This window comes from Rhinolophus sinicus, linkage group LG15 (genome assembly GCF_036562045.2).
Source record: "Rhinolophus sinicus isolate RSC01 linkage group LG15, ASM3656204v1, whole genome shotgun sequence".
In the NCBI taxonomy this organism is placed as follows: Eukaryota; Metazoa; Chordata; class Mammalia; order Chiroptera; family Rhinolophidae; genus Rhinolophus; species Rhinolophus sinicus.
This window is the reverse complement of record NC_133764.1, coordinates 30,336,574-30,356,016: the sequence shown is the minus strand read 5'-3', so window position 1 is coordinate 30,356,016 and position 19,443 is coordinate 30,336,574. Positions and strand designations below refer to the sequence as shown.

The 19,443-nt window shown below is 36.9% G+C and overlaps 1 protein-coding gene across 1 annotated transcript in view; it reads right to left on the bottom strand.

Moving 5' to 3' along the window:
• CEP112 (centrosomal protein 112) overlaps positions 1–13,961 on the bottom strand; it is a 346,080-nt gene extending 332,119 nt beyond the window's left edge. Inside the window, exons 1-6 of the mRNA XM_074319364.1 lie at positions 13,391–13,961; positions 12,559–12,688; positions 12,357–12,465; positions 6,809–6,922; positions 4,097–4,287; positions 2,131–2,303 (exon numbers count right to left, since the gene is read on the bottom strand). Coding sequence (XP_074175465.1) covers positions 2,131–2,303; positions 4,097–4,287; positions 6,809–6,922; positions 12,357–12,369 — 491 coding nt within the window. The 5' untranslated portion in view covers positions 12,370–12,465; positions 12,559–12,688; positions 13,391–13,961. The remainder of the gene's footprint in view (positions 1–2,130; positions 2,304–4,096; positions 4,288–6,808; positions 6,923–12,356; positions 12,466–12,558; positions 12,689–13,390) is intronic.
• Between the last annotated feature and the right edge of the window lie 5,482 nt (positions 13,962–19,443).

Here is a 19,443-nt window from a genome sequence, read left to right as displayed (position 1 = left end):
AGAATATTCTGTGTTTTCTCAAAGTTTATCCTCTGTTATGAGGAAGAAAATGCCCATTCACATGGACTCCCTGAAGATCTCGCCTATTTCGTATCCTGAATCCCACTCTTACACACACCTCAATCTTTGTGAATACTTCCACAACTACACATAACTGCTTTATGGAAATTATCCGTACTTGTCTTATCTCTCTTCCCTATTCACTTAAAACAATGGTTACACGTCAAATGTCTACAAGACTTAACCAAGTAACAAATGAGTGATTATGCTGCCAGATACAGGGATATTCCTCACGTCTACAAAGATATAGTCTCTCCTCTCCTCTCCTGAACCATAGGATCCCCCTTCATTTCTTTCTTCTTTCTACTTTTGACAGAATATAAAAATGGAAGAACAAATACTTCATCTCCTCTTAACCCTATTTAAAAAAACAACAACAAAAAACACTCAATAATAGATGCAATTGACCACAAACTCACTGTCAGGATGAGCAGGGAATAGGGAAGGCATGGCGCATTAAGCGGGTAACTAACTTAGCTCCAACCTATGGCTGTCTTCTGGAAAGATTGCTAGGTCTCCACTTTTGAAAATAAGCCAGAAATTAAGTTTTCATATGAAATTCTCTAGTTGTTAATTTTGACAACTCATTCAAAAATCTTTAAAGACATTATGTAAGCTAAACAAAAATCTATACACATGATCCATCCAGTCCAGGAAGATCAGCAATTTTCAACCTCTGGTCTAAGTTCCAAGACACAGGAAACTACTTTAGTTCACCTTTGCACTGTAAACTCCAGATTCATCACCCTCAGAAAGGAGCCCAGCATTTAGCTGGACACCCAACAAATGTTTTGGCAAAACACCTGATAGATTTTGCAGTTAAACCAAGGACTGTATTTTTCTTTGCATGCAGACCACAATCTCTTTACACTTCCATTTATCTGCTTATAAAGCTAACAAAAATTCCACAATTATGTCTCTTCTACTTTTAAATCACCTATGAAAGAGAAAATAAGTTATTTTACACCACCTCCTACTGACTCATCAATTCATTTCTTTTTACTATTCTGAATGTCTTGAATTATATCACCTCTTCCCGTTTTGCCTCTCCATTTTAATTTGTTTCCCCTTTCTAATAAAAACAATTTCATATGGACTGGATCTCTTGCTTTGTGTTCATCTGTTCTTTTCCACCATAATACCTGAAGTCTGAAAAACATATAACCAAACTACATCAACTATGAAGACATTTCAAATTACTAATAACATTTCTATATCGGGTTAAGGAATAAACCAAAAACATATAGTAGAAAAGAAAGAGTATACTGGTAACCAAATCAAATTCGAAATATGAAAATTACCCAGAGAATGGTGAGGCGTGAAATCCGAAACATAATACATGTCAAATGACGCTGCCCAACATTTTAACATTTCAGGTAACAATGCCAAAGGTAAAACTCAAAATTTGACAAACATCCAATTCAAATCTATCCCTACTAAAGACCAAAAGCTATACTACAACAATAATCATCTTTTTGTGTATTTCAAAAACTCAGAAGTTTATTTTTATTTACACTAAAAATACTACTTAAGCGTAGTACTCTACTAAGAAAACACAGCTTAATGAGGTTAATGTTTACTTTATTAAATCAAAACAAATATTGTTCAATGAGGGATAAAAGACAGATATTCAAGCATAAGTTTCAAGATGGATAAAGGATATTATATTTTGTTAAGCCATTGATAATGTTCTTAATTCATGTTTGTCATAAAGAAAAACAGAGAACTGTGTTCTTTAGATTCTTAGGCTCCACTTTCCAAGCAATAGTATATACGTATATGTATAATTATGTTACATTTTTAGCCACTTTTTGGATATCTGTTTTTACATATATATATTATATGTTATATATATATAATATATGTTATATATTATATACAGTAAATGAAAAACTAAAACTCGTTTTAGCCACCTAACATCGTTTCACAGCCCTAAACTTTAACAACAAATATAAAGTAAACCATCTACTTATCATAAATAAAAAACAACAAGGGAAAATGAAATGTATAAATCAGTTTCAAAGACAAGCTCCGATGAAACACATTTGAAATCCTATTTTGATAGCATACCTGTGCGCATCAGTTGGTGACTGGACCAAAGAGTCATTGTCTCCAGAAGAAAGTTTCCATGATTCATTTAATTTGTGTTCACTTGTCCCGAGCTCACCCATTACCCAGTCTGGTAATCCTTCTGGGCTTGAAACTTTTGCTCGTGCTGGATTTGGTTCGTCAAAATAGATGGACTGATTTTTAAAAATTAGAAAAATTATTCTTTCAAAATGTACTATAATGAAATAATTAGTTAAGCTCTCTATCAAGTGTCAAGTTTAGTAACAACCTTTCAAATATTCAACTTAAATTCAATTACGTAGAAATATTTTTTAAAGTGTATTAAATGTACAATGAATTATGAAATATTAAAACACATAAAAGGAACAACATATTACATTTTAGTTGTGCTCTGCTGTATAAGAAATCTGATAAACAAAGTTACATAAAAGATAAATCTGGTAATTATTTGTATTAAAAAGGAACATTAGCTTTATGAAAAGATAAATGGAAAGTTCTTTTTAAATCATGTGCTCTCTTATTCCTTTCTGTGATCATTAACTACTCTGTATTTTAAGATTAACCACTCCGTCATAATAAAAAAAAACAATCAGTGGACAGAGAAACCACAATCAATGAAAATCTGAAATAAAAATTAGGAATCCTCTGATAAGGTGGAAACAACAGACCTAGGCTTTAGTTCAGGCCACACCACAAACTGGCTGAAAAATCCAAGGCAGGTCTTTAGGCCTTCTCATTATTATTATTTGTAAAACAAAGCCCTTTCCTGTGATTCTATAAAATTGAGTGTGAATGGGAAAACATAATACAATATACTCATATCTTAACATCTAAATGTGTTTCAGAAAATGTTCCATCTTTAGTCATTAAAAAGACTGACATTGGCCCTTTTATTTCTCTGCAAGGGAGTCAGGCTTCACGACACATTTCTGAAGAAAATTCTGCATTAATTGGATACTCCTGCAACAATTCTCCCAAATCCTACACACAAATCTTCAAGGGATTGTTCTCCAGCACGGGGTGACACATGGCCGTCTATCCCAGATCAGACATGTAAAGCAATTCCTTTTTAAATGACAAAGTCACTCCAATGTTTAATCAAGTATCAAGTCAAGTAACTACTATCAATTTTAAGCAAAATGTATGGCTCTTCTTTAACATACAGTTGGTAACAGTATTAAAACTTGTGGCATTCTGACATGGGTAATAGAAGTTATAGTCTAGTTGTGCAGCATGTCTCCTGAATGAATTTTAGTTTAAGTTAACGGCTAAAATACAGAAAAATCTTAAAATACATAAGAAGATTTTTTGCAGTTCATTTTTGAAAAATACACAGACATTCTGATAGCAAGTATCAATACCTAGGATTCCAGTCAGATTTCTCAAGTACTCAAACACCACATAAACCAAGACATATTTCATGGTGACAAGGACCAAGGCAGTGACAATTCATCAACCAAGCATAATTATAACTGCTTTTGTAACAAACCTGATTTTGAAAACGGAATTAAATGAAGTATGGGCAATCACTCCTAAACTTCCACTTACTGTTGTCATTTTATTACAGTAGAAAGGAACGTTAGAAGACACTCAAACCAACCTCTCATAAATGTTTAAATATGAAAGGGTTTAATAACTCTTTTATGAATTTATTGACATATATAAAATATTATTATTATAAACAGTGAAAATTAGTGAATAATTAAGACTCAATCTTTAAAAATTCACTTTAAGTTGTTTAGAAATATCGTAGAATACTGTGTGATGACTAAATCACACAGGTCAATATCTTATTCTGATTTCCATTCAAGGTAGAAAAATTTGAATCAGAGAGAAAAAAAACCACATTAAACAAATATATTGTCTAGAACTTGTAACTTACTAATATGACCATTCCTAAAAGGGATGATGAATTGACACTTTTAAAGAAACTGAACTAACCCATCCTTTGGTCAATAACACCTACCATGTAGGATGGTAGAGTTCTTAGTGTCCCTGGTTCGGGTCGGTGTATAAAGGGGCCTTCAATCACTCCTCGCTTAAGCATGTGCAGTAACAGTTTTGCATACAGGTTCCGATTCTTCCTGCCCATTAATCCTGCACCTGTTCCTGAAGGCTCACACAGTTTTTTAATCCAAAGTGCACACCTCTGCCGTTCTAAAAACATATAAGAACTGTTAGAGACTTGATTTCTCAGCAAGTAAACATTAAAGACCTATGAAAATCTGCTTTTGTCTAGAGTAGGGATCTAGACAAAAAGGGCCACACAGTAAACATTTTAGGCTCTGCAGGTCATATGATCTCTGGCACAACAACTCAACTCTGCCACCGTTACACCAAGTCACCACACACCAAATGTAAACAAATGGGCATGGCTGTTTTCTCATAAAACTACCAAAAAGGTGCAAGCTGGATTTGGCCCAGAGGGTACAGCTTGCCAACTTCTGTCTAGAGTTTATCAGTTAATTAGTGATCAGGCAAGATAAATGCAAAGAAGTATTTTCTTAGAAATAAAATCTCTGGATAAATGTCAAATTTCTGAGATAAAGCTTGCTATAAAAACATCTCTAAAATAATTTCAGTCGTGTTGAAAACATCTTTCTGTAATTCTCATTATTCCAACTAAGAGGGATAAAATGCAGTCTTAGTTAAGCATTTTAAACTTAATCTAAAATTAAATCTCAAATGTTTTATTTATTAAAGCTGATAATTTTCAGGGATTTGTAGTTGATTTATTTAGGGTTTTCTTTTAATCTCTCTAAAAATGATTGAGGAAAAATTTATATGTAATTTCATAAAATAATTATCCCTTTAAAAACAACCTAAAAAATACAGCACAGTTTAATCCACATATAATAACTTATTGACTATCTTATCTTGCCATGACACAGAATTGTTTTTGGCCTCATGAAAACTATTTTGACACTAATCTTTTATCAGTCTAACTCAATTTGAGGATTATATATCTAACACAAATCATAAGCCTGCTTTAATCTCTTAGTTCCTAATGGTCATATTCATTTATTGTTTTACCTACAAAAATCGCTGGGGCCAATTTACCACTTTGCTCACCCCAGATTTATCACTATAGGTATGTGAACTAGCCTCGAAAAAATGTTTGTATTTTAACTTTGAAAATGACATAATCAAAGAGCAAACATCATGAAACATTGGGTATACTTTGAGCAAAAAGAAAATACAAACATGAAACTAATAAACCTAAGCAAACAGTTTTCAAACTACGTACTTTCTATATGCTGGGCAGCAAACTGAAATCTATATAATTTTGGAATGGCCAGAATTCAGTACAACTTGTGTAATAAAAAGAATTCATTGCTCTACTTAAAATGATGGGGGGAAAAAAACTATTCTCAAAAGTAGTATCTAGCTATAAGAAGATGTATAATAAGTTGTTATGAATGCTCAGGTTCTTGATTGGGGTGTGAGCTCCCAAGCAGTCACTGAAAATTAATAAAAGGGGGTCAGGGATGTACAAGGACAATGAGTCATGAAACAAAGCTTATAACTAATCAAATTCTATGTGCCTAAAATCCATTTTAAAAGAAGATGAAATATGAGGATAGTTTGATTCGAAATGCATTTATAATGTGAGATTTTAATAAATATTTTTCCTAATCAGCAGATCTAAAACAAAAAGAAAAAAAGGAAGTTAATATCAAAACATGACTGATACAATATAGAAATATCATTAAATACTAAATCAAAAAATCATGAATGAGCTACAGGATCTGAAATAATCATTTTGAAGAATAGCAGAGGAAGAAACGTTACAGTCTGATGAGGCAAGAGGACATCACAGGAAGAGGAGTGGTGGGAAGACCGTGCCAAGCCACTCTGGGCTGGGAAAGGTAGCAGGCCTGGGACATACACTACACTCCCTTCTCCCAACGCAGCTCACTGGAATAAATATCTGATATTGAGTTGGTTCCTCATTTTGAATAGAGAGTTCACTCAGACACCTCAAGGAAATAGGAAACTTGGACAGGGTAAAAGTCAGTGTGTTGGCTCCACTCCAAACGTTTCACTCAAAAGCTACCAAATCAGATTTACCTTTACAGCCAGTCTTATGTCTAGTATGACTCAGAGAATCTTTGGTGGCACTAAACTCGTTCCAATTGCTCCCTATGCCTTAACTTATTTGAAAATTATTTGACTTGAGACAAAGACTCTTTTTCCATAATCAGAGGTAATAGGCCAGGAATTGGAGACAAGATAGCAACAAAAATTCATCCTCACTTGATTTTATTCAGCCAACCAATAAGCATACAAGACCAATAGATTCTGTTCCACTTTGATAAACAAAAGGATCAGAGCAGGTGGACAGTAGGCTCCTGAAAGAGGAAATATTTCCATGGTAGTGGGGAAAAGATGCGGGCAGAAAGAATCGTAGCTAACGTTAGAGAGCGATGTGCTTTAAGCTCATGACGTATGAGAAGTGGTATCACAATAAGATCCTTCCACAGTTTAGTAGGACATTATCACTAAATTTCTATTTACCCTCGAAAAGCTCAAAGTGAACAAGCCTACATCAGGTTAAGATGAAAAATTGGTATTAAAGGAATTCAGCTTTATTTCCATTTTGATAGTTCATTCGTTTGATGAAATAATATAAAGAAAAAAATTAATCTTAAGAATCTATTTTCAAACATAATCTTACCTGACCTATGGGGTAATTTTAAAACAAAGGGCTTCATATCTACCACAAAGTGATCAAATTCCGCATCCAGTTTCTCCCATTTTTCTTCTTCACTTCCCATTTCCATAATGCAGTCTGTAAAAGATTTAAAATTAAAATATTAAGGATCTGTATGCTGAAAACTAAAAAACTCTAATGAAAGAAATCATAGAAAACTCATTAGCATTAAATATCAATTGTCCCCAAATTGATCTATAGATTTCATGCAATTCCAATCAAAACCCCACCAGTACTCTTCGTGTATATATTTGTATACAAAGTTTTTGTATATTTTATATATACAAAATGTATATTTATATATTTATAAATGTATATATTTATATACAAATACAGAAAATTTATATTTTAGAAAGTTAAAGGAACTAGAATAGCAAAAACAATTCTGAAAAAGAAGAACAAAGTTAGAAGACTCATTACCCAATTTTAAGATCACCAAAAAGCTCTAGTAGTCAAGATAATGCAGTATTGGTGAAAGGATAAAACACATAGACCAATGGAAAGACTAGAGAGTCCAGAAATTGGCCAACACAAATATGGACAACTGATTTTCGACAAAGGTGCAATTCATGGAAAATGACAGTTTTTACAGCAAAGTATACTGTAATAACTGGACATCCAGATGAAAAAAAAAAAATTAAACAAACCTCCACCTAAACTTCATACTGTATACAAAAATTAACTCAAAATAAATCACAGAACTAAGTGTAAAATGTAAAACTATAAAACTCTTAGAAGAAAACAGAAAACAATTTTGACGACCTTGGAAAAGACAAAGATTTATTAGATACAATACAAAAAGTACTACCCATATAAGAAAAAATTGATACATTACACTTTACCAAAATAAAAAACTTTTGCTTAGCAAAGGACTCTGTTAAGGGACTGAAAATAAAAGCTACAGACTCTAAGAAAATATATGTGCATCATATATTTCACAAAAGACTTATATCAAAAACATAGAGAGAACTCTCAAAACTGTAAGAAAACAACCCAATAAAAATAATCAGCAAAAAAATTAATGCCTTTACCAAAGATTTACAGGTGACAGATAAGCACATGAGAAGATGCTCAACATTATTAGTCATTGGGGAAATGCAAATTAAAACCACAAGGAGATATCACTACACACTTAGAAGGATATCTAAAATAAAAAATGCAAACAATATCAAGTGCAGGTGAGAACACAGAACAACAGCAACTCCCATGCACTGCAGGCAGGAATGTAAAATGGTGCAACCACTCTGGAAAATAGGTTAGCAGTTTCTTACACAGTTAAACATACTCTTACCACGTAACCCAGAAATCCCACTCTTGGGTATTCATCCAAGTGAAACAAAATCTACATTTACACAAAGATCTGAATGTAATATTTATAGCAGCTTTTTTCTTCTGTAATTACTAAATGCTGGAAACAACCCAAATGTCCCTCACCCGAGAATGGATAAACAAACTGTAGTATAAACACACAATGAAACAGTACTCAGCAACAGAAAAGAATGAACCACCAACACACATAACAACATGAACAAACTTCAAACTTATTATGCTTGGTAAAAAAGAAGTCATTCTCAAAAGGCTACATACTGTATGAATCCATCTGTATGACATTCTAGAAAAGACAGAAAAATATGAGCATAGGAAACAGATTACTGGCTCACAGCGGTTAGCAGTGGGGGTAGATGTGAATACTAGGAGGTGCACAAGGAAATTATTTGGGGTGTTAGAACTGTTCTGCATATTGTCTGTGGAGGAGGTTATAAGACCCTATTCTATGCATGTGTAAAAACTCCCAGAACTGTAGCAAGATAGTGATTTTAACTCCATGCAAAGTTAAACTTTTTAATTTCCCACAAAAAACTTAAAATATTGGTCCTTGTATTTCTCCCTAACTAACAAGAAAAACACAATATAAAGGGGGTGAATCCCAAACATCAGAAACATAGGTTTTGACAAAATTCCTTCCGTTACAAATATACCCACACTCAACAGTTCCTTTAAGTTATGAAATACGTGTCTTGGTAGCGACGTGGAAAACCTCCCCATTGTGTAAGGCCCTCAATTTGTCATTTATTCAATATACAAATTGCATATTTGGAAAAAAGCTCTGTTCTGCCTCATAGGCCATCTTGCTCCCTAGACTGCCCTTCCTCTGCTAAAGGAGCTTTTAATATTTACCAGCGTATCTTCCATTTCATTGTCAACGGCCTTTGCACAGAAGGTTGTCTGCTGTCTCTGTAAACCCTAACCTTCCCTGGCTGACCGGACTGCCCTCACAGTCTAGAAGTGAACCAAGGTTTCTAGGCCTCTCCCAGGTACCGCATGTGCTCTCTGGAGTCGTTCAGTCTCTCCCCAGAACCTTGCCCAGGAAGGAAAATGGTTGCTGAGATCCATATGGCTTTCCAATCACTGCTCTTCAACCTCAAAGGCTCCCCTTCTGAGGCTCCCACTGTCTGACAATAAATGCCTCTCACTCTCTGTGCTCGTCACCGCCACCCCCCAAACCCCTTCTGTCTGATCACAGCCTCTTACCCTCTTACACTCTCTCCTTCTTTCTCCACTCAACCTTCACTTTACACTCGCAACACTGCGATCCCTTGACACCCTCCATCATTCCCCAGTTAAGCGTTTGCTGGAGAAAAATGGCAGTGCCTTGTAGTCAGATGGCTTCCAAACTTACCTGAATCCTCAGGAATCTTACTATTTCCTACTCCGCAAAGCAGCCTTTAAACTTTTCCTGGACATCTGAACGCCCCTGAAAGTGCTCCTGCCTCCCTTCACTCTCCATTTTAACAATCTCCTCTCCTGCTTCATGGAAAAACCAATAGTCAGACAGCAACGTTCCAAAATGCTCTTCCCTCCGCTTCTCAACTTTGCTCTTAGAGAACACACCCTTACCTCCCTTGTTTCAGTATCAGAAGCATGAACTCTCCTCCTAATGCCAGTATCTCCATCATCTATCAACTACGTCCTCACTATGTCAAACTTTCCATCCCACTGACCCCTTCCCCTCCACTGTTCCCATTTTCTAAACCCCCATAAACCAATATATCAACAAATACTCCGAAATATCTCAAGCCTGTATCTCTATTCTCGCTGCCACTGTCTCAGAGAAAGCCCCTCAGACTACTTCCATACACTACGGTAACAGCCTTCTTTAGTCCTCACTGGCACTGGAGTAAGTGCCTTGAGTACAAAGCTAAGCCTATCACTCCCTACTTAAAACCCTCTCCTGACTGCCTGCTGCAACAGGATGCTATCTGAACCCAAAGCAAGGCCCACAAGTGCCGTTGCCTTTTGAGCCCATCTCTCACCCCTCCCTAGGCACACACTCTGCCAAACTACACCAACCCAACTATGACCACTTCACCACCAATGACTCCTCGTCATTCTTCAAACACTCCAAGTCCTCATATGATTCCACAGCCTTTTCACAGGCTATTGCCTCTGTCTGGAGTCAGGCAAATGCAGCTCAAACGTCCCTTCTGAGTAAAGCTCGCCCCGCTTCTCCTAGACTCATTGTTGCTCCATTTTCAGTGTACACTGCTCACATCTGTGTAGCACCATTTTTCACACTATTTTTTTTTACACATCTGTGATTATTCACATGTCTTCTACCGTCTACGAGTGCTCCTGGAAGGAGGGAACCATGACTTACACATCTTATTAGGTACCCAACACATGCGTGGTATATATGAGAAGCTCAAGAACTGATATGTAAATAAATGCTAATGACGGGATTAATGTCCCACTTTTACATGACTAGTCATTTGTCTGTTTGTTGTTTAAAATCCTGTTCTGAACACCAAATAGGTCTTCTAGAAAAGAAATATTATATCCCCTTTGATCTATGTACCTAAACTGATCACCCTTCTGCGTTACAGAAGAAACACATCTGCAAATTCAAGACCTGGTTAAGATAAATTTTACTTAAATGCTTTTTCTGATTGGTTAGTTGGCTTGGCTTTGTTTGTTTGATTTTGTTTGGCATTCCTGCAATAACTAATTGCATTCCTCCATAACTTCATCAGCGTGTATTTGATAACAGAAGACTATGATACCACTCTGCATGCTAGATCATAAAGCTGAAAAGCAACTATTCAAATGGGTGAGCAAACAAATGGAAACTCATAAACACAGAATTTTAAGCACAGCTCTGACACAGAAGTGTACAGTACCCTGCCCATGAACTCAAACATTTACCTGAGAGCACCCATAGCTAGGGCTAAAGCAAAAAAGATTCCTACTAATCACTAATAATGACTCAATAATTCCTTTGACACAGGTAGGAGATGATAGTGTTTAATGCTAAAGGAAGCTAAAATTCAGTTAAAAGACTCACCCAAAGTCATGACATTAAGCACAAAGCTCAGATTAATTTCTGAAATCCCTAGCTCTCAGATACATTATATCTGATCACTTGTCCATTTGCCTATAAATCAGCAATATCTCCAACTAATAACAAAGTATTTTGAAAAGTAGAAAGGCAATCTGAATTGCTATAGAAACATGCAATACTGGAGTATACATTTTAAAAAAACACACAATAATCAATGTGATATTTGGTAAAGGCTAAAAATCTGCTTCTCCTTATCCCTTGTTTATTCTTCCACAAAATAATGAAATGCAAAAAGCCAAAAAACAATTATGAATAAGTTACCATTTCAAACCTTCAAGGAATTCTTGCTACACAAATTACATCTTATAAATAAATTATATCTACTTAGTTCCAGCTAATCAAAGTTTTATTACTATTTATTAGAATTGCAGATTTAAATTATTAAATTGAAAAATAAGTAAAGGTATATATTTGACTTAGGCTGAAAGTACTTACAGTGTGCCTACTAGTCACATAAATTAACTTCAAAAGCAAAAACAAAAAAGTAAATGGGGTGACTCTTGCTTATATAAAGCTAAAATCTACATTTGGATCATGTCTTATATTTAACTCACTGGCACTGTCCTTTTTTAAACGTGTTTCTATGCAGACATCCACAAAATGGGCTAAGACCTACTTATGGTGCTCAGCTGCCATAGGACTTGACACAGCATAAGCAAGTCACAAATACTGAAAAACCTTGGGGAAAAGGCAGCCACACTGCTGAACAAAGAAAACACCTTACAGGGCGGACAGGTGGCTCAGTTGGTTAGACCCTGGGGTCTGAACCACAAGGTGCAGGTTCGACTCCCACCAAGAGATGGTGGGCTGTGCCCTCCACAACGAAGACAACAACTTGAAGCTGAACAGCACCCTCCACAACTAAGATTGAAAGGACAACTTGACTTGGAGAAAATCCTGGAAGTACACACTGTTCCCCAATAAAGTCCTATTAAAAAAAAAAAATACTCCTCACATAGATAACGCCCCTGCAAAACAGTAAACATATGCCTGAAAGCCGTGGGAAACCAATTTTGTGCAATGAAACCATATTGTAAATACATGGTGGTTCGTCAAAGAAAACTTGGAATATGTACTTCGGTACCTCACAAGGTTCTCCAGGTGCACGTTTACCTGGCTTACACATCGGCACGTGCGGACAGTTCCCAGGGCGCTGACCGAGCCTAGTCCCTGACGGTGCCCGGGGCACGCTGTGTGCTTTACAAACGGATCCCCGTCATCGCTGCAGGAGACAGACCCTGTTTCGTGGCCATTTCACAGAGGAGGAAACTGAGGCTTGGCGGGGCGGCGGGGGGGGGGGGGGTAAGTAACTGACCTGTGGCCCCACGGAGAGTGACAGCCGGGCCAGAACACTGTGCACAGGTTACCGTCCGCCCCACTCCGCCGCACCACTATGAACAGGCACGTGTCATTCCATTTGCTTTTTCTGTGTTATTTTCACTCATCTTTAAATATGAAGGACAAGTAATAAAAGTGGCCGCACGATGATCAGAGGAAGAGCGCTTCGTATTAAGTCGCTCTCTTGAACACGTTAAAAGACAAACTCAGACACCCCGTGGCTCCCAGCACCCCGCGATGCGAGGACGGGGGCTCCCCCAGCGGACGGTGATGAGGTCTGTTCCCACAAAGGAACCGGCACCCCGCTTCTGCCCTAAATCCCGAGGGGCTGATCCTGTTTGCGGAGGAAACTGACAACTCGGGCGTGCGGCGTCCAGAAGGCACGTCCCGGCCAGAGCGGGGAGAGGTCGCAGCCGGCGCGGGGCGGCGGCCTGCGAGGCCCGCCAGGCCGAGGCCGCTTCCCCACATTGTCCGGCACACAGATTTCCTCAGATTTCCTCTCACAGGCGGCAAAGCCTCCGGTCCGACGCCTGGACCTCCTCAAGTGGACCGTTTACCACACTTGACTCAGAACTTGCCCGATCCGAGCCAGAGCTGGATTCCACTCCGCAAGTGAACTCACAGCGGTCTGCCCCGAGACCCCCAAGCGCGGCGCGCGCCCCTCAGGCCTTGAGAACTGGCCCGGGGCCTGCGGGGCGACGCCCCTCCCGGAATGAGCCGGCACGGGCGGGGCGACCTCCACCCCACACAAAATTCCACCCGAGAACCCGGGGATAGGGGCGGAGAAGTAAATTCCGAAAAACAAGAACCTTGCGCCGCCGCTGCCGCCGCCGCCGCCAAACGGTTTCAAATCCTCGCCTGCCGCCGCCGTCGCCGCCGCCGCCTAGGAGCCTGGGGGCGGGGATTTCCGCGCCCGCATTCCCCGCCCCCTTCCCCACCCCTCAGGCCGCGTCCAGCGCGCCGCGCCGTTGTCATGACAACGGTTGGAGCTACAGCTGTTGCAGCCCTCAAGTCAGAGGCGGGGACTTCCGTGATCGCGTTTCCCCGCCGGTCTAGCTCCGGCGCGTGCGTGACACCGTTGCCATGGCGACGGTAGGGTCCGCGCCGCGGGCTCCAGGCTCGCCTTCCAGCCTGGCTTCTCCTAGGCCTGTGTCAGGCCAACCAAGGATTGCAGGAAAATCAGACCTATGATATGTATCAAGATTGCTGCTCTCGAGCATTCCGCGTGGAGAGTAGCTTGTGAACACTTTAGGGGCTGTGGAGGAAGAACAAGCAAAGAGCAAAGACAATGGGATTACTGGAGGATGTTCACAGAAGGGTGTGGCCATCATTTAGACAGATTTCGGAGTTGAATGAGTCTAAAATGAGAATTTAACTGTCTGGTGTCTTTCTCACAACCGAGGGGGCGAATGAGGGGTTAAGCAGAGAAAATGAGCATTACTTTTTTTTTTTTTTTTTTACATCAGAACTGAGGTCTGAAAAAACTGACCCCAAATTCTGAACATGCTGCAATTTAAATAAAAAGTCTTCGTGTTTACCAGTTTTGTGTAGAATAGCAAGATCTAGTGGAAAATGTAATTTTGCTGCGCCCAGGAAGTCTCAACCATCTCAGAAGAGTCTCCACATCTGCATGGCTATATTGCAGTCTTCTTTGGTCTTCTATCACGTTTCTGGAAGAACTCAGAACTATGTTTTTTTAAATACACAGGCAGAAACATTTAAATTGTAAAAACACTTAAATGAAATTCAGTTTACCACTGTTTTTCATCTAATTTCACAGCAGGATTCTTTCTGCAGTGTCTTTGCAATACACTAAGTGTGATGCCAAATCTAACACAAGCACAGCTTGAAGCATCTTTTCAATTTTCCATAAAGAAAATAGAAGATTCACTCACTTGTAACTAGCTCCTTTCAAGCTTCCAGAGGGAAGTCATAATCTTTCCAAGGTATTTTTTCAAACCCATCCCACTGGAAGTATAAACCAACAGTTCTTCATTGTTTCAGTGACAAATCGTGAGGGCTAAGGGAAAGAAAAGGTGTGAAATGCTTCTAAGAATGCTTTTAAGAAAGCATATTTGAACGTGTTTATAGTTAAAGAATGGTACAGATCATTTGCACTGAGAATCAGGGAAAACCCACACATGCAATTGCAGGAATTTGACCACTCAATGAAAAGGTTCAAAATGTATATAACCACATTGCTGGAAGAACATGAAATGTTTGACAAATGATGTCTCAATTAACGTGAGCAGAAAAGTGGAAGACGAAAAATAGGGATCAAAAGAAAAGAATGCAACAAAGTCAAGTTCATCGGAGAGGAAATAATTGCAGCAGAGAAAATATAACAAAGTTAAAAAGTTAAAAAAAAAATTAAGTACATTTCTTAAAATATTTTCTCTAATCAGGTGAAAGTGAAAACGTGAGAAAAATCTCCCTTTCCACTTTCAAGAACTAGCAGATTGTCACTTTTTCATTAAATATATATATATATATAGTGTCTAAAGTCCATCCATGGAGCCTAGGTTAAGAACTGCTCTGTGGATTTTCTGTCCATATAAACATTGAGAACAGAAGCCATATAAACAGCATTTGTATACATAATTTCAGACATCATTGCCCTCAACACTGGGCTCCAGCAACATCAGGGGCAGGCATTACCATGTTTCCCCGAAAATAAGACCGGGTCTTATATTAAGTTTTGCTCCAAAAGACGCATTAGGGCTTATGTTCAGGGGATGTCCTCCTGAAAAATCATGCTAGGGCTTATTTTCCAGTTAGGTCTTATTTTCGGGGAAACACTAGAGTAAAAAATAACAGCAGCTGGAATGCCTTAATCAAGCATCAGAGGCAAGAAATGAGAATAAAAATAATAACATCCTCACAGCTACAAACACTTGGGGAAAAATAAATGATGCACACCATATAATAGTTTAATAAGTACAGAGCACACATGAGACCCACTCTGGGGACCTCCAGATATGCTTGGGAAGAAATTACTGTAATCTGAGTCCAATCAGGCACCTCAAGGGTAAAAGCCAGATACATACTTTTTCGCATCTGTTGTAGTATAGCCCCGAGCCTGTGTGGCCTGAAAAACAGTTTCACATAAAAGTTTTATGGCCAAACATTTATGATAACCAAGTAATATGACTTCTATGTCTAGTTATTTTATAAAGGATAATAATTTGTCAGATGAATATATATTTATTGAACACCTAGTATGTGTAGATATCTTAAGGGAATGTTTCCTCTATTAGGGTGCTCTGACATCCTGCTCTTCACCTCAGCTTAAATGTCACTTCCTCACAGAGGCCTTCACTAAGTCACAAACCACCCCTTATTCTCTTTCAAAGCCCTCTGTTCTTTTTCTTCGTTGTATTTATCAAAATGTGTACTCAAAAGTTAACTAATAGCAATCTCTTTTTTTAATATCCGTGGGCTCCATAGGACAGGGACCATATTTGTTAGGTTCACCATTGCAGACCCAGCACCTTGCAGAATAGCTAGCACATAGAGACAATCCATAAATGTTTATTGAATTAAAGAATGAATGCAGATGGTTCTATTGTGCTTTTCTGAGCACCTGGGCGGAATATGGCCACCCCATAGCTCCCTAGTTTGCAAAGCTTCCATTCAAGAAGTTAAAGATGAACTTTTCTGTATCCAAATTTCTTTTTAGGAAAGTGAATCTGACTGGTCTAATTTGATTATAAAGTCAGTCACGAAAATATATATTGGTAATGTATACTGAATGTTGTTTTATCTTTTAATTTTAAAAGGTATTGAAATTGAAACCTTATTTCCTTTGAAATTATTTCCTATCAGCTACGAATGACTTAAGTGAAAGTAGAAGGTGTGTTTAAAAAACAAATAACATTTTGCCTCAATTTTTAAAAATCAAATGGTAACATAATTGATAATGATAATATAAACATGATTCTAAAAAGTAAATTGTTTTCTTTCCTGTATGGGAAACTAATTATGCTATACTTCTCATGTTGAAAGGAATCTGCTTATTTTCAAGATATAAACTTAAAATTAAGAATTAGTCAAGATAATAGTGAACAATGTGAATTCAATTATTCCCTGTATAAAACATGGAAAATATGACCTTTTACTAATTATAAAAATACATATTATTCATACATAATTTGAACTAGGCCTGTACTTTGTTATAAGTATTAAATCAGATGATCTCTATAATTTAAACTCCTGCTCTGTAAAAGTACAGTAACTATAGCTGGAGAACTCGAGGTTACCTCCATTTTGTTTTAAGCCACTGTTATTTGAGTTTTCTGTTTTATAAAGTCAAATGTAAATCTGACACAGTAACTTACTTCTCTTAATTTTAAATTATATACATATAAAACTTACATATTTTCTACAGGCATTCTTTAGACACCTTAATTGCCATGAAGATCAATACCATGTATAAAATGTATGTCTATACTAATACACAAAGTGAGTTACAAAACAGTTTATAAATCATTATACCATTTTACATATTTGCCATACACACACAGAAAGGAAAAAACTTGTACGACTATGAATCAAATATGAACACTGATTGTTTAGGTGAAAGAATTAAAAATGGGTTAAGTCCTGTCAATTTTACTTCTTAAATATCCTCAAATCGCTCCAAAAATAGCATTATTTTGGAAAACACTGACTTACAAAATTATGAAATTCTCTATACTTTTCTCCTCTAAAACATTTGTAGAGTTAAGGTTTGAACAATGTGATTTTGTTTAGTAATTTGAATGATTGTGAATAATACACAAAAATGTAAGTACAAGACACAAGAACAAATGTTGGTGACTTTGGATCACTGTGGTAGGTTATCAGGCAATTATTTTCACTCATTATAATTATTCAAAAATAATCAAAAGTTAACTATAAAGAGAAACGAAATTTTTCTTTCTGGACAGATTTTTGAATTGTCTTTTCTTCCAGATTATGAAAGTTTTAATACTATTATAGAGAAATTGGAAAACAATGAAAGTTTTAAAGAATAAAATAAAAATTATGTGTAATCTTACCATTAAGGAATAACTACTATTAACAATTGTATATATTTTCTCAAATCACATATACTTATATATAGTAAAATATGTAAAATATATATATTCACTTATAAGATGACATATAAATACATATTTCCATATAAGATTATATGTAAATCATTTTAATGTCTACTTATGCTAGCATTTGAATACAACATAAGTTACTTAATTATTCTCTTGTAATTGGATATGTAAGTTATTGGTAATTTTGGGCTCTTATAAATAATATTAAAATAAATATATTTTTATATATATCATGGTTGGATTTTCAGCTATCTCCATAAAGATATTTCTAAGGGTAAAATAATAATAATAAGGCTTTTAATCAGTACTGTTCAATTGCTTTCTAGAAGTGTTTTGCAAATTTGCAATTCCACTCAACAGTCCCTAAGAGTGGCTGTCACACATCAACAATTTTTCTAATCTGTGCTGATTGTATGTATAAAAATAGTATCTTTTTTTAATTTGCATTTTCCACTGTTAGAAAAGTTGAAATATCTAAATATTTCTATTAGTCCTATCCTTTTATTCTTCTGCAAACTCTCTCTTTAGCCTTCCATCTATTTTTCTGGAATTTGACTATGTGTATATATCTTGCATATTTTTATGTATTGTTTTAAAACTAGCAATGGCTCTGTACACAGTACTAATGCATAAGCTGATGTTCTAAATAATCAAATTTTAGTGAGTCACCATTTTGCATTAACATACTCTGTACCATTAGAATGAAATACATGAATGACTCTTCGCAATCTAAATGGAAAACAATTTATAAATACCAAGAATGATTATTATTATGTAAACACATTAGAGATAAATATCAGAATAATCCTGCAGCCAGTAAATCCCTTAAATTGGATAGGAAATGATTCTGAACTTCCTAGTTACAGGTCACAAAGTATGAACTCTGCAACAAATAGATGTAGTATAAAGAAAGTAGAAACTGAGAATTATGAGACACATTTTCTTTTCTTTACTACCGAAAAAAAAAAAGAGAGTTACTGCCCTTAGCACAAGGTTCTGGATTCCTCCCCTAAGCCAGAACTAAGCTGCATTCGCTGTTCCACCCCTACTCTGTGGCTTACTCTATCCTGCCTTCTTGGGTAATCCATGCTCAAGGCTATTAACAGAGATAAACTCTCCCTCTGCTTCAATAATATACATAATCGCCCTAGCCAATGTCCATATAAATTGACAACCATCTACGAGGGCACTTCATAAGCTCAGTTATACAAAAATCTCTCCACCAGCCTGTTTCAGCACCCCTCCCTAGGCTGTAAAATTCCAACATTAGAGTTCAGTTATTTTCAGGAAGCCACTGGGAAAATTCATAGCTTAACAGTCTAAGAATGACAGAAAAGACATAGTTCTGAAGTTTAGACATCTGGTCCTGTCACTGATTAGCTTTGTGACCCAGGTAAACCAAGTTACATAATTTCCCTGAGCTTTGGTTTGTTTACCTTTCTTATGGCATGATTGGGAAGATAGAATTAACGAAGGTGAGCTCCTACGTGTATATGGAAAATTTTACCTGGTTCTTGACATGATGGAAACTTCAATATCGTCTTCTTTTCATTTCCAATTGTTTTATGAGTAATAGATGCCACTAGGAGGCAGCATTAGCACACAAAGAACTAGTTACGCCACACACACACACACACACACACACACACACACACACGCACACCATACATTCACGCACATAAAGAGCTCATACACACAAACAACATGTGCACTCACATAAACACACGAGGGATAAACACACACATATGCACACCAACCACACACACACACACACA